Genomic DNA, 16,911 nt, shown 5'->3' with positions numbered 1-16,911 from the left:
CGGCTCAGGATTTAGTTTCAACACTACACTAATCGTCTAAACAGGCGACTTCTTAAGATAATTGGAAGCGCTGGGTTTAATTTTCAGAATAAAGGGAGCTACAAACAAATCCATACTTCTCCTTCTTTTATTTGCAGTGTTTGTAAAACCATATATTCATATCTGGCTGTGGTCGTCATGTGACAAGATGCGGAAATGTTTGAGGGGTATGAACAGCTTGACAAGGCACTGTAAATAAACTCATGTTAGTAGATTTTCCTCCTCTTAAGCAGTTACAGTCTCACTCACTCCCACACAGATGTGAACACTGAAACTCACATGCACACCCAGAACATGACACGCGTCGTTATTCACCTTCCTACACTTGAGAACAGCGCAAGAAAAGCCTTAAAACAAGCAGTGACCCCCACCTCTGAAGAGCCAGCGTCAGTTGGACACCGATCGGTTTTAATCACCTCCACGGGGTGAGAGAGAGAGAGACTGATGAAGGGGGGAGGGGGCTCATCAAAAACAGAAGGGCGATGATGACTAATACAGTTACACACAGTGGGTGTGTAACTGTTACACACAAGGCGCTCTGGTTGACTACAGACTGGAGACACGGATGAATAGGCAGCCGAGTGTGTTTGCTCATCAACAGTGTGAAACAGCTGAGGCAGAGAGCGCGCTCCTTAGGAAATAAATAACTTATTTTTCATCAGACGTCGCCATCTACTGCCATTAATCCATCCCAGCATGTGTGTGCTTGTGTGTCACTGTGCTTACGCTAATGTGTGGGATCGTGTTTTTGTTTGTCAGGTCCTGTTTTGCTCATCTTTACCCTTTTCGTCTGTTTTTTCTATTTTTTTTTAATCATTTGAACGTCAGTATTTTGCTCTTTGAGTCAGAAAACCATCTGTTTGAGAAGCTCATTTTCTGTGTAGGAATCTTATGAACACGAGTGTATTTGATTTAATGTCAATAAACTTTCAAAAATAATCATCCAGCCACCAAAATTTTGAAGTTTTTGTGGACTTTAGTTGGAGCTTGAATCTTGAAACGATATATTTAGTTTAGCATTTTATTACACGTATTACCTTTTTATTCTCGTTGTCTGATATTAAGTCGGATTTAATGTCAGACTTAACTTAGTCTGATTATGGAGAATCCTAATTTCAATTTGCTTACTGGCAGAATAATAAACGAGTAAACATGCATGTGTTTGTTTTTATTTGTTAAAATTCAGAGGTTTGCACATCTGGGCAGTTGACAGAATTTCCTTTAAACTCTATGACTTGGGTGAAATATCTTGGGTTTCCTTGCTCAAGTTTCTCACAGTAGCTTGCTGAAAGTTTCGCTCATTCCTCCTGACAGAACAGGTGCAACTGAGTCAGGTTCGCAGGCCGTCTCTTCTGTAGATTTCCTATCTGACTCAGATCAGGGTTTTGTAATGGCCAGTCCTAAACATTGATTTTGGTGTCATTAAGCTGCATTGTAACAAATTTGATGGTTTGTTTCGACCCATTTGCTCCCAAACTTTAGCATCCTGACTGATGCCCTTAGATGTTGCTTCAGTATTTCCACATAATGTTCATTTGATGTTCTTTAATTCAAACTTTTATGCATTAGGATGTTGTCACCGTTTTGACGTTATTTATCATATGCTGTGTGACACACGATTTACGACCTACAGAGCGCTGTGCATTATCTATATTATCTAAGACTTGACTTTTCTTTTGACATCATTTAAGATTTTATTACATGGAAAATCAGTGACTCATCTTGGGGTCATATGCTAAAATATGTCGATGAATCACTTTCTCTGATTTTTATCTTCCACCCACCATGAGAAAAATTACGAACAAGAATCAAGTAATTAATATGAAACAGCAAGCAAAAGTGCGGCATCTGCTCCTTATCAACTGCTTTTAATGAGTCTGAATGTGGAGGACTGTGTTGATCATTGCAATAAAAGTAACAGCTTAGATATTTTTATACTAAAGAAAGAATCTGCCTTTAGCAGTACAACTCCAAAACAAGAAAATCTATTTAAATGTTTTGCATAATTTAAGAAAATATACACCCATATTTCTTTTCAAATATGTTGAAATTTATTTTAAAATATATTTTTATATATATTTTAAAATAAATTAAAATATATTCATATATTTAAGGTGGATCACCATTTTTTTTGTTTGTTTTTTCAGTGTGTAAACTACAGGCTCAAATGACAACCATGTTGAAATGACGATAATAAATAAAATAAAATGATGAAAGTTATTGTTTTTAATTATAGCATCTCCTTTTCTGTCCCCAGCCCTAGCAGCCAGTGGTGGTCAGCTGCCTCTTTCCACTCTTGAGGGCGGCAGTAAGGTGATGCTTGGGTCGTCTGGGGGTCAAGGAGGCGGGCTTCCCTCCTCCCTCTTCCTCAACCACCCGACCCTCCTTCACATGGGTCAGAACCCCGGCGTTGGTCTGGTCAGCGCCGCCATAGCCAAAGTCTCCCAGCCCTCAAACTTCCCCTCGGCCAGCAGCATCAGCCCCACGCCCTGCTCCCCCTCCCCCTGCTCCAGTCCTGCCTCCTCCTGCTCCTCCAGCGAAATGGCACACAGCCCATCCTCCCTGGGGGGGCCCAAGATTGAGTGACCACAGCTGGGGGTCAATCAGAGAGGAGCAGAAAGGATTAAAGAAGAACCTCGCCTTTCACACCAAAGCTATCTCTTTCTCTCTCTTGTGCTCTTCTTCCGTTTTTGTTCTCGTTTTGTTTTTTCCCGGCGTCTCTCTCCGTCTTTCTCTCCAAGTCTTTCGATGCCAAAAATACACAGAATGAAAGAGGAGAGAAGGAGGGAAAGAAGTAAGAGAAGGGAAAAGGAGGAGAAAGATTGAAACCAAAAATCTTTATGTATCCAGTCGGATGAAACGGAGACAGCAATGGACATTTTTCTCTAAAACGTGCGACGTGGCACGTTTCTCTGAAGGAAAACAAACCAATGACTCTGCAACAAAGAGGTGGAAGAGACGGCACGTCCGAGTGCATAAACCAAAAATGACAAAAAGATAACTTTGACTATATGACAAGAAGGAATGGCAGCACGGACAAAGAAACAAAGAGGAGAACTATCCTTTTTTTTAAAAAAATGTCATTTTCCAAAAAGCTGCGGGTCTGAAAGAAGAAGAGGCGATGCGAGGAGGATACATTTAAACCAAAAATTTTACCTGAGGAGGTGGAGGAGACACAATGAGACAAAAAAAAAAAACAAAACAAAACAAAAAAAAAACAACAACCAAACCAAAATCACAAATACCAAAAATACGGAGAGAAAAGCTTTATTCAAAGGACGTGTAAATACTGAAGCTATCCAGGACCAGGACTCTACTGCTACTGCAACAAGCAAACACACAAGCATATGAAACATGAAGAACCAGCTCATCCGGTCACTGACTCATTCTGTCTCTCACTTCATGTGTCTCTCACGGATTTTTTTTTTAATATAATTTTGTAAAATAGTGTTACTTTTTTGCATCATGTGTGTGAGCGTCTGCTAGAAGAGCATAAAATTGCATTCGTTTTTCTAAAGTCCAACTTTTTAGCACGTTATTTTCTAAGTACAGTTTAACATTAGTTTTTCTTTTACTATTTATTAGTGCTGTTACACATTTCAGCTCCTATTTATTGTTGTGTGCTACTGTAGTTTTAGCTCTCATCATTATCATTGCCATCATCTTCGTCTGTGTCATCATCGTTGCCATGTATTTTGTTTGTAACGCGACTCTCCCTGCAGCAGGGCGAAAGTGATCCAGTCCTCGCCAAGTGCCGCCAGCTCGCAGATCGAGATGGCTCACTTTGTTGTAACTTACAGTGTGAATTCATTCATTATGAACAGGTTGACATTTTGAAGCGCTTATTTAGATCGCTCGACCCTCACTCTTTAAGATGAAAGTGTTGAATGTTGTTTCTTTCTCAGTAAAAAAAAAAAAGAAATCCTAATAAGTTAGTCCATAAATGAATTTATATGTAAAAGAATTGATCAAATGTATTAAATACTGAGCCACAAAAGTATTTTTTTGGTAATGGCAGCTTATCACATGAAATAAATCTTGTTGTATTGTGTCCTAATATAGGCTGAGTCCAACTCTTTCTAAAGCCGTTGGAGGCTCTAATTTTCTCCTGAGAAACTTTTCTGACTATCCACTAAACTCAGTTATCATACGTACTAGGAGGAACACCTGGTCTCCTCCTCACTCCACTGGTTTATGGTGAAATGATGTTCTACTCAACTCTTAATTTTAGCCCAATCAGTGCTCTCTGGAATATTCAGAACCTTAGAAACATGTCAGCAACCAACGGCATTCCTTTGATTTGCAACAATAAGGTTTTCGGAAAGCTCTTAGTAGATAATTGTCATGCTCTTTGTAAGCTTTTAAAGAAGACCTATTATGTAAAATTCACTTATTGCACATTTTTATGCTTCCATTTGGGTCTCAACTGCTTCTAAAAACAGCTTTAAAATAAACAGCCAGCTATTTTTTGGCAATAAGTTAATGTTTTTGGAAAACAGACTGTTACCTAGCAACACCATTCCCATTACCTGGCAACCCAAGCAAGTTTACCACTGTATGTGCTGTACAATGGCTGCTGGAAAAGACAAGTGTTTTGTTGTAGACTAACTATTCAGAACCTACTTTCTGCATTGTTGTTGAATGTGCAGGAGGCTCTACTACTGCTTCTCAAAGATGTACAGGTGCATAATTACGCATCTGTTTGCAGCCATTTTCACGTGTAAACATTGAGTTAAAGTGTGTGGCCAGCAGCAACCTAATTGGATTTAAAGTGACAAGATGACTAAAAACAGCTCATTCTGAAACTAGCTCAAAATAGATAGAAAAATCTCATTATCTAAGAATAAGTTTGTGCAAAAAATGAAACAGACATGTTTTGTATAGAAACATAGACGTATTCTCAACTGTTGAAGGAAGCACAACAGGTCACCTTTAGTGGACTAACCAATATTTATTTAACTTATAAAAAGCTTACTTAATAGAGACCAGATTCCACTTTACTACAGATAACTTTATTATGGACTAATTTGTTTTGATTTCTTTGGGGCTGCTTATTTTTTTCTTTTGTGTTTTTACCAACATCTGATCTGGATTTCATCTCAGCTGCCACTTTAGAAATATATTTACTGAGAGAAGCACTGATACTTGTTGAGCTCGTTATCAGGGCAGTCCGTGTCTAAATGAACATGCCCAGGAAACTTTGCACGCTGAAAATGATGTTGAAAGTATGAAATAGGGGCTGTGATGGAAGATTTGAAGGAATAACCACTGAGACTGAAGGCTAAATAAGTCAATAAAGCCAAGTTTAGTCACAGCTTGCTCTCGTCCCTGCGTCGTCTATCAGCACAGACCGCCTGACATCTGTACGTCTCGATGTATATGTCTGCTTCCATCATCGCTTCATCAGTCACATTTCACATGTCATTTTCCACCCCACTCTTCCATTAATCCTCAAATAGATACCAAAGCATTATGTTCTTCTCGAGCCTTAGCCGAGACGTAAACACAATAAAGAGGCTCCTGTGGGGAGGGGTGCATTTCTGAGGGACGGGGCTGAGAACAGGATGCTGCCACTGAAAGGCCCCACTGGAGAATCTCCTCCACCTGAAAGCTTTATTTAGGGGCTGATCTTTTACTCTGAACACCCCACACACAGACACACACACACACAACACACAACAAAGGGTAGTCACACTTTTTTCTAAAGAGGATACCAAAAACAAACCCAAACCAAACCAAAACGGCGAACTCTCACTACCCAAGGAATGACTGAAGCAAACCAAAAATAACCCAAACCAAATGTGGCTGGAGGGAGGAGGGGAGGAGGACCAGCAGATATCCGCCTGTCCGTCTGTTAGCTTTAGGCCTGCAGAACTGCGGCCCGCTCTGAAACTGTGTAGCACTGATGGAGGGATGAACAGACAGGCAGAAAGACAAGAAAAACAAAGAATGGGTCCATTCCTCCCTTCCTCTGCCTCCCTCTCTCCAGCTCGGCTCTCTGGTCCTGGATGGAGCTAAACGCAAATGACCTCACTGAACTGAAATTTGTTTTTATTTCAAATGTTTTTAGTTTTGATTCTGATTCCTTTGTCCCCTCTGCTGTGTCTCTTGATGCCGTTTCATGTACTGTATTTTAGTGCTTATTACTTATTTGGAATAACGTACTCGCTTACTTACTTACTACAAGAGCTCCTTATTTTTTTTGTAGTCGTGCTAGAGATTTTTATCAGGTGGTTGACGATAAAAACAAAAAAATACTGTGAAAATTTAGCTTCCAGATTTTTATTAGCCTGTCCTGGCGGGGGGGCAAATAGACAACACAAAAGCCAAATTGAGCAGCAAACCTTGAACTTGTCAAACCAAATACTGAAGCAAACCAAATTGTGCACGAGGACAAAGAAAACGGGTCAGTTTGTCTGAGGTGAGCGTTTTCTGCATGCAAGTGTTCGTTGGAGGCTTAAAAATGAAGACGTGGGTTGGGTCAGGAGTGATGTCTTGTAATTTTTTAACCCAAAGACGGCAATCTGAGCTACACTTTAAGATGCAGAGCTGTACTCGCAGCGTAGGTCTCGGTTTATTTGACGCGTGGGGAGTTGGACTCTATCCAAAGAATATTTGGTTTGATCCTCGCCGGGCGAAACAGTCGACACACGAGAATCGTTTCACGAACCAAGCTTTAGATGTGGAAGGGAGGGTTTGCACCTTAAAGGTGAGGCCTTCTCTCCACATTGACTCTTAGACGGAATGTATCTGTTAGTGCTTCTATAGATTTTGTAGAAAAAAAGATCTATGTTCTACTGCTTACTTATCGCTGATGTACTGAAAAGAAAAAAACTTTAAAAAAAAAAAAGACTTTGAGAAAAAAGATCCTTAAAACATTGATAACTTGATTTTAGACCAAAAATTTTAACTATCTCTCTTTGGATTTTTTTTTATTGTTATTTCTCTTTTTTCAATCATGATTTAGACTTTTGATTGTACTATTTATTCAGGGTTGATTTATTGGCTTGTCTGTTTATTCGTTAATTTATTTCTAGAGGTGCTTTTCTGATCATGTGATGGGTTTGTAATGGATTTTCTTATTTTATGCCCCCTGTGAAAGGCCTTTATTTTACTTCTTTACACCAAATTATACCAGAAATGTATTTTAAAAGCCCTGTAGAGACTCTACATACAGCTCAACATCAGTAAAGATGTGTAACAAGCCTTTAAATAAATTAATATTTTATTGCAATAACATAATCCTACACTGAAAATCTTTAGAAAATCCAATGATAAGTGATTATTGTTTTTAATATTATTGATGGCACACTTATTAGGGCATCTAATTATTCCTTTATATTAATTGCATCAATTTAATTTAAGTTGTGGATCAAAGTATAATTTTCTAATTAATAATTCACAACTTCCTGTTTGTCTTGGGTATATATTTTTGTGACACCAAGATCATTTTTCTTGACAGATCTCAAAATAAGACTCTCAGGAGATCATGCTATTTTAATAAGGCCGATGTGTTGATCTTAAATAGCCACAAAAATAGCTAGTTAAGCTCCTCAAATTTTTGAACTACCAGAATATTTTATATAAAAACCTGATGCAATTATCCAGAAAAATGAGTATGGGTCATCAAAAGATCATTCAGCTGATTAATGTTTCAAAAACTGAGCAAAATAATGAAAACATGATTCACTAGATGAAAAATGAAGTACAGCTCAATCCCCAGACCTACACACTGTTGGCAAAAGGTGGTTGCGAAATGAATTAACAACATGAGTATCAACCATTTTACCACTAGTTACCATATGGTATTTTCACCACAACGAACTTTCTTCTTGCAATAAATTATGAATTTATTTTAAGCCTTCTGCACATCTCTACCAGGTGTTTCCATTAATGTTGCAGGCCCTGTGAATTTAAAGTGGCAGCACTGTGCGCAAAACACCTCATGATTGTTTTGACACAGAAGAAGTTAACATTTTTGATTTCCTTGACTTACATTTTCCCTTCAATCTCCTTGAAGTTCAAACTCTGATGAGTAAACAGGAAAGCGATTTGACTGTGAGTCTTATCGTGAGGTCGTTGTGGCACAGAGCTGCTTCTTTCTTTTAATACTCTCCACATCAAACCAAGAGCTTTACTGTTACGCCAAAAACACAGAAGAGGAGTATCAACGGTGGCAAAAAGCTGAAGTGTTTTTTTCCCGACAGAGACAACAGAAGGAGGTAGAGTCCTACATTACCCTCTAACTAACTTCTTGTTTTGTCTCTGTTTCGTTTTGCTTCTGTATCTTGTTTTGTTTTCACTTTCCTGTACGATTGCTTTAAAATGATTTCTTCATCCACTGTCAGATGTAAAAGAGAGATAGTTCATCATATACCTCATATTCTTTGATGATAAACCAAATAGATGAATGCTTTAAAAAGCGGGGTTCAGGTGCGGATCAGGGTCCTGGAATGGGTCCAGGTGCAGGACGGTGTGTTTGCTCTGTGAGATCTGGTCCCTCTTCAGTCTCCACATAGCTGCACGCTGATCCACCCTCCCTGGAAACTCAACCCTCTCCTCACATTTGAGCCTCACTGCTTCCTCCCTGTCAAACCTGGACTGTGGGCTTGATGCTGCTCTTTGACTTGGATCTTAGATCAGCTCCGGATCTGGGTCCGCCTCGTAGCGGCTTTATCACCAAAGCTGTCCCCTCTCTGGTCCCTAACGCCCGACGAGGGGGCTTGTTGTTCAGTTTAATGCCAGGGAGCAGCTGACTGAAGTAACTAGGTGACATGTACAGACAGTTATGTGTATGTGTGTGTTGAGGAAGTGGAAGCTGGAGGGAGAGGTGAGCACATTATCTGAACATCTGGATTCTCCGTGTTTTCCCCCTTTGGAGGAAAGGAGAAAGAGCGACTCTGCTGTGCAACTCAGGGTTTGATGGACTTGGTGCACAGTGCAGGACTGTGGTGGGGATACCCCACTAAGCGAATGATACCAAAGTCTATGCCCCACCATGGATCCAGCACTATGTGCACACTCCCTAAAATCTTGATACTGGCAGAGTGTTTGCTGAAAAGCTCTGTTACAAAACAATGGCAGCAGGATTGTCTGAAGTACATAAATTATACTCTTTAACAATTTCAGAGCAAGGATCTTTAGAGGGTTCTTTTTTGTCATCTTAGCACAAAGACTGGAATTAACGCACTTACAGCAATGCAAAATTCAAATTAACTTCCATTTGGGTCTCTACTGGTTCTGAAAACAGCCAATGCACTTAAAACACACCCGGACATTTCTTGGCAATAAGTTAATTTTCTTATGTCTGAAAAATGAGTTGTTAAGGTAGTCCAGCCTGTTACCTAGCAACTCCACTGGAACTCCACCATGTTGGTCAGCTGGTTTTACTGCTGAATGCGCTGTACAATGGCTACTGGAAAAGACAAGTGTTTTATTCTTAACTTACCATTTAGGAACCAATTGTTGCATTCTCATTGGTTGTGCAGGAGGCTCCAGTTCTGCTTTTCAAATACGTACAGTTGTGTAATTGTGCACCTGTTTGCAGCCATTTTCATGTGTGAGTGAAAGCGTTAAGTTGGGGGCGTGGCCAGCAGCAGCTTATTTGTATGTAAAGTGACAGGAAACCGCTCATTCTGAAAGGAGACAGAAGTGAGCAGATTAAAATCTGATTATCTAAGAACCATTTTTGAGCAAAAAATTTAATGAATATAATAGTTCACCTGTTTTCATAGACCATCTCTTCAACACACTGATTTTAAATCCATAACGTGTGTTGAACCACGTTTTAGGGGTGTAATGTAGTGTCAAGTAACATGTCTAAAAATTGTTTATATAGGAATAAAGTGTTACATCTGTAGCAGTAAAGTAGTGCCAGGGGTAAAAATAAAAAGGATCTCTGTTCAGCTGGTTCAGAAAATCAATGCTGGCTTTTGAGTTGATTAAGAAATCTTCAACTTTACAAGTCAGGATTACAACATTAAGAGGACTTCCCTTCCAGCTCTCCATCAAGGAACTTGGAAATTCCAGTTTCTGTGAATGGAAACCCAGCAAAAGATCCTCGCTTAGTCCTTAGTTCCCCCAAGCTAGGAAGTTGGCTAAATCCCAGGATTTATTACTGTTAAAACAAACCTATTCAACTGAACTAAAATCCTCCTAAATGATGCAAGCACACACTTTTATAATACAATACCACTGGGGTCTGGATTATTTCACATGCAGATTGTGCACAGTTCCTGTAAAACTATTTGGATGGTTCCCTAATTGAAGATGAATCATTTCCCTTTCATTAGTTCTTGATTATCCATGTAACGTCTTGTAGGAACTATTAGAAAAAAGAAAAATCAGTAAAACAAAGTATTGTTGCAGTTTTGTTTGCAATTAATTTAAACTGCATCTGGATGGCTACATTCTGTGGAAAATTTTGAATTTAGCTGGAAAAATGTATTGTTTGCATTGCTCTTGAAATACAATACTCTCCCTAATATTGCACCTAAGCAGTTCTTTGGAATTTCATGTTGATGACTGAAGATGATAACGATTTAACAAGGCGTGGTATTCATTTGAAGCAGCGGTGGCTGAGCTCCCCTCACTGGAAACTGAAGCCACTGCTGCTTGAGGCTTTATGTGTCATCAGCCTGTTAAAGTCTCACTAATAGACAGCAAAAGCCACAGAAACAGCAAAAATGCAATACGAGCTTTTCTGTCCTGAACCGAAAGTTGCAAGTGAACCAGAAAAACGGTGAAGTTGAAAATGAATCAGCGTGACAAACATAGAGTGAGAAAGTGCATTTAAACTATGATGACGAGGAGAAGAAGAAGAAGAAAAAGGTATGCAATCTGTACAATCAGTGATGGCACATGCTGGAGGTTAGCAAAACGGTCTGAATCAGCAGTGATTCATAATTTCCACTTTGTTTAGGCAGAGGAAAGCCAACTCCTCCATCTGTTTCCAGTCTTTGTGCTAAGCTAAGTTTACCAACCACAAGCCTGCATGGCTCTCTGTTTTTGTGCAACCTCCTATTAAAACTACAGCTATTCCTTGGATTCACGTGAAGAGAAGCAGTTTCCCAAAGTCATGAGCAATATTTCCTTTATTTAGAAGGAGAGGCAGCGCAAGCTGAGCAAAAGGAACCCTCAACAAAGCTGCCACATCTTCCTCCACCCACTCTCATCCACACGTACGCACTCTTCCTCTACTTCATCTCTTCTCTACTCTTCTCTCTTTCTCTTTTCTACAATACAGCTTTAGTCCAAAGGTTCTGCAGCAACACAGCAAAGCAAAGTCAGATGTTAAAGAATAAAACCAAAGAGCTCTAACTTGATCCTCTTTTTAAACTCGAGCCCTCCGTCCCTCACCTTTCCCTGTCTGCCCTATTTCGTCACCTAGTGAGCCAGAATTTGAAGCATTAACCTCAGCTATCCAAAGGGAAATAATAATAATAATAATAATAATAATAATAATAATAATAATAATGATCATTAAGATATTGATGATGATGAAATGTATATTTTTAAGTATTTGTCATTGGGGGAAAAAAAGTAACCTTAAACTTCTCATGAGTAAGATGATGACAACGGTGATGATGATGAAAAAGAAGTTTCTCTTGGTATCTTTGTAGCTGTTCAGATCCTTCCTAAGTTTGTGTCTTTTTCTGCTCGTGCTGCCAGAGTACCGCTTTACTCCCCCCTTATTCTCCACGCTCATTCATTCCCAATGTTTGACCCTGACGTCTGTCTGTCTGTCTGAGTTTTAACCCCCTCTGCGTTTGTCTGAGAGCTGTAAAACCATCCTGATGGGGAAGTTTGGGATTTTTCTCTGGAAGTTGGTTCATGTTTACAGACAGCGAGGAGGCTGTTACAACTGTAACCGTACCTGTATGCGTGTGTGTGTGGGGGGGGGTGTGTGCGTGTATGTGTGGGGGTGTGTGTGTGTACACGGTTGATTAATAGGCGGGGGGGTTTTCGGCTGTTAAAGGACAAAAAGAGCCCTTGTTCTTGTTACAATAATGCATCCCGGCTCATGATCTGTACTGTTTGCCAACTTCCCAAAAGATGTAGCTTTAATCTCTCCACCTCTGTCACAACAGAGTGTTTCCTTATTTTATGTGTGTGTGTGTGCGTGCGTGTGTGGGGGTGCGCGTGGGATTTGTGTGTGTGGGCATGTGTGTGCGTGTGTTTGCAGGTACGGCTGTGTTAACGTTGCCAATCCTTTTGTCTCTTTCCATTCTGTGATTTGTCTCCCATCTGCACTTTTTTTCCTATCCTCCCCGTTTCCGATCCCGTGGTAGCAACTTAGACTTTTAGTGTATTTATCTTGAAAACCCCCAAAAAAGAAAGAAAAATAACTGCTTGTTCATTGTACAGTGTTGTTCATTTTAAGTCATTTTTGTAACTGAAAGTGTTTCATTCATCCAAATAAAACAGGAGACAAAAACTGTACAGATGATCTCCCTTTTCCCCTTCGCCTCTTGCCTTTTTTGTGTGTTGAGCTCTTGAATGTTGATATGTTTTTATCTTGAACCACAGGTTTCACTTGGTTTGGAGAAACCTCATCGATGAAACAGGAAACACACGCCACCGTATATTTGATATGCCTCTTTCTAACCAGAAGAGGGGGCTGTTAGACTTATTATCGCCCGGTTTACTACGTTTCTATCAGGTGATATCTGACATTGATTCCTGTTGATAGATAGAAACGACCACAAATCACAAACGTTTATAATCTAAGATGTTTAACGTTCCTCTACAATATAATTTCACTGACGTAATATGAGCATCAGTGCTGCTTTGTGTCACTTTTAAAATGTTTCAGATCATTAAAGACATTTTAATATCAAGATATGAATAGAAAACACATTTTTCAAATGATAGTTTCATTTATTAGAACATGAAACAAAGTTTTGTTTTTTTATCATTTCATTTGCTAAGGCAAAACATTTTTATTACATTTCACAGAAGATTGCAAAGGTTCTCCTAATTTCTTGATTGTTTATAGTAGTTGAGGCTTTCACTGCTGTTAATATTTTTACTGAATAAGTTACAAAAACACAGATTGTCATAAGGTGTCCTGATGTTTTTTTTATTATGACTGTAGTAATCACTTCTTTTGACATGGGAAATTATGCTGTAAAAATGATTGCTCATCACCTAATTGGTCCCATCTCACTGGGTGGAGTTGCTCCTGGATGATCTTTTGACACATTTTCTTTTATTCCTGGATGTATTTTTAGGCCAAGCGATCCACTCCCTAGATGGTAGCCAACCCTGCACATGAATACAAGAATGCTTTAATTTGCCAATGTCCTCATTTTTTGACATTTCATCTCCAGACGTTTTGCTCTCCTGCACATTTCCAGCCTATTATTCCACTTTAGCCAGAACTAACAGATAGTTAGTAGCATTTTTCCTACATAAAAAGCACTAATATTCTGACTACGATGCTTAAAAATATGTTAGGAATCAAATCAGTTTTTCATTGTATCGGGCCACAGTCGACCCTTTAATAACATATACTGTATGATTTTTATGTTGCTTAAAATAAAAGTAAGTTTAACAATCTTGGTATAAGATATACTGCCAAAACACAAATAACTCAAATTTCCCTTCTTTTTGTGGCGATGCATGAATAGGATTTAATTTTTTCAAATTCTCCAGCAAAACTTCAGTCCTAGAATAGATGTGGTGCATGTTTTTACGTACTGAAAACATTGACTTTCTTGCTGGATGTCAATTAACAAATATGTAAAAATCTGATACTTTGCTGGTGTAACTATTTCACCCTTACAGTAGAAAATATTCCATTTTAATGTCATCTACATTGTTTTTATTACAGTAAACTCTGCATTTAAAGTCAAACCCATGCTTGTACACCATATCTGAAGGCTGATTGTTTTTATTTCTCCAGCAGTAATTGCAGTGAAAAAGTTTGCCAGGACGTAAAGTGAGGAGTTTCATGCAGTTTGTTTTCTGAGGAATTTAGCAAAGTTGGCAGCATCCTTCCTTCACTGAGCTGATAACCGGTGAGGCGAAGCCGTTCTGAACTGCAATACAGTAATAAAACACTCTGGCTCAAACAGCTTATTGTCTTGGCTGAAACTAATAAAAAAGAGGAAATAAAAACTGTGTGTGAGGTGGGTTGATGTTGAAACCGAGGGCTGCAGCGTCTCATCCTGTGTCTCCACTCCGTTAAAACAAGTTCTCACCTTGGGCTCTTGTAGGTGTTGGAGGAGTTAAGGAGTCGGTTCATCTTCATCCTCTAGTGAAATCCTCTCTGCTGAGTAACGGGTGACATCTGCTAATTGACAAAGTGCATCCCTATAATTTTGTTCACTTTCCTCCAGCAGAAGCGCATGTGTTTGTTTCATGGTTTAACTGTTTTTGCTGTCTCTTTCCATGTTTTCTCCTTCCTCCTCCTCCTCTTCCTCCAGCTCATCGCTCTCTCCCTCTCTCGTTAACTGCCTCTCCTTCAGTCTGTCTCCTGCTCCCCCCTGCTGGGTGGCACAGTAGGTGGATGATTAGGTAGGATGCTGGAGTGTGTAAGTGTGACAGCTTTCAGACACCCACCTCCGAGTTGAGTCATGGACGGCAGCGGAGAGCATGTGATCCCATCACCAGGGTGACTCGGATAAGATCTGCGTTGCTGTGTTTGTCGCATCGTTTAGTAATGCTTGTTCTCTCTCAAAATGTCGACATCTTGGAGGAATCTGAACATCATATTTATTTCTAGAAAGTTAAAACATTTTCTGTTTGTTGTTGCTCATCAGTATCAGTAAGTGCTGAATGTTTCCTTCATTTAATTCAGTTTTGTGCCATGATGTAACATACAACGATCAAAAACTAAAGAGGAACATAGTTGTTTTTTTGCATGAGTTAGATATTTAAACTACTCAAGTTGTCAGATTGAATCAAGATCTTCACTGTTATGTACAATCGTTGGAACAAAAAGGAGGGATGAGGGAAGAGATGGGTGGAGAACTCACATTTTACTCAAGTAAGAGCAGGACTTTGTTTTGTTTCAGTCTGAAAATCTTTTATTCCTTTTTTTCACCAATTAGTGCACACAGAACAAACATTACAGACCATCAAAAAGAATTATTAATCTTCAAAATAACTGGACAAGAGAACTAATAATAATAATAATAATAATAATAATAATAAAACAATAGAAGCACTACTACATTGTTTTACTCAGGTAAGTGAAAACTAGCCATCCAAGAAATTACTCAAGAGTAAGAAAAGTATTTAGTAAAAAAGTTACTCAAGTACAAAGTGACTGATCAAAGCATCAATCATTTAATTTTTAGACATTATATTATCAGATGGATCACAACATAAAATTACAAGGAATTTTTTGTAATTTAAAAACCAAAATGAAAATAGTTAATATAAATAACACATTTAATAAATAAATAAATCAGGCAAAAGAACACATTTTCAAAATCAATTTCTTTCTGTATAAAACTTAGGAAAATGAATTTTTGGTTAAAAGAAGCTTGTTCTTCATTCAGTGAAGTTACTAACAGTAGGCAGAATATCCAGAAACTCAAACTAGATTAGCAATACTTCATAAAAAATTACTCTAGTAATAGCAAAAAGCACTACATAGTGAAAATACTCCTAAAAGGAAAGTTTTTCCAAAAATCTACAAACAAAAGTAACTAGTTACTACCCAACTCTGGATGAGGGATTAAAATTAAGAGGTGAAGAATCAGGGATGAAGGATTATCAATGATGGATGAAACAGGATATAAATTATCAGGAAGGTAATGGTTCAGACTTGGCGCCTCCCATCAAAAAGTCTTGACCAGAAAAGGAGAAAAAGATGGCTGATTAAGTGAATGTGTGGTGAAGGAGTGGCCTAAGTTAGAGTTTCTTACATGTCAAATCGTGTAAGAAAATAAATGATGAAAAACAAGAAGGAAGAATAAAAATTGCTATTTTTTTGTCTGACTAAAAACATCACAACTTTTATCAACAGTTCCACCGATGACTGTGTTTCATGATTAAATAAAGATGCATTCGTCTCTCCGTGGCCCTGAGACATGTAACTGGAGAACAGCATATCTTGTTAGGTGAGGAGTCAGTTAACGCCGTAATAATTTCTCCAGGATTGGAAGTGTCCCAGTAAAAGTGGACCTGGCCACGAATAAGGGCCTCAGTGTGTCAGCGGTAGCAGAGACTGAACGCCAGCTGTCGGTTTAACCAGGAACGCTGCCAACGGGACGGTGAGGGTGTTCAGCACTTTGAGGACAAACGTGAGCTGTAGCTCAACAGACTAGGGACATTTCGGACTATCAGAGATCGATCTTTCTCACAACTGTTTGAAGAGTTTTGTGGGATTCTTGTGGTGTTGATTAAATTTAGGGTAATGTCTGATGCAGGAGAGCCATGATAATGTGTGTGTTGTGTTTTTGGTGCCAGTGAGAGATGGTGCCAGCAGTGAAGTGCCACTAACAGATCTGGTTTCCTTCTCTGAGCAGCAATGTGCTCACATTTTGTGTAGGTGACTGTGTTTTGTGTGTCAGCTATTGTTGCATTTTTCTGTTTTAAATCCAACCTGCTGCCAAAGTTTTACAAAGAAAAGAAGACGTTTATTTAATTATCCATCTATTCTCTATACTCGCTTATTCTTGCAAGGTTGCAGAGGGTACAAGTCCATCCCAGGATAATGCAGAAATGCAACCTTACACACACTCATATTTGTACAATTTAGAGAGATAAAATGTTTTTGAACTATTGGAGGAAGCCGGAGTACCCAGTGAGAATCCTCACATGCATAGGACAAACATGCAGTCCCTATGCAGTCTCCAGGTAGAACGACCCCAGCCTGGGATTTTAAACCAGGACCTTTTTGGTGCAAGGCAACAATGC

General features: G+C 39.0%; 1 protein-coding gene across 5 annotated transcripts in view; it reads left to right on the top strand.

The window, feature by feature from the left end:
* pou2f2b (POU class 2 homeobox 2b) overlaps nt 1-12,480 on the top strand; it is a 66,511-nt gene extending 54,031 nt beyond the window's left edge. For 4 of the 5 annotated variants that reach the window (XM_028008334.1, XM_028008349.1, XM_028008319.1 and 1 more), the window contains one exon: nt 2,297-12,480. In XM_028008334.1, the coding sequence (XP_027864135.1) occupies nt 2,297-2,625 (329 nt within the window). In that variant the 3' untranslated portion in view covers nt 2,626-12,480. The remainder of the gene's footprint in view (nt 1-2,296) is intronic. The other variant, XM_028008341.1, reaches the window with a different exon arrangement.
* The last annotated feature ends 4,431 nt before the right edge of the window (nt 12,481-16,911 follow it).

The sequence above is a fragment of the Xiphophorus couchianus genome, chromosome 3, assembly GCF_001444195.1.
Source record: "Xiphophorus couchianus chromosome 3, X_couchianus-1.0, whole genome shotgun sequence".
NCBI lineage: Eukaryota > Metazoa > Chordata > Actinopteri > Cyprinodontiformes > Poeciliidae > Xiphophorus > Xiphophorus couchianus.
Note: the sequence above shows the minus strand (reverse complement) of the source record. Positions and strands in the feature narration are given on the sequence as shown.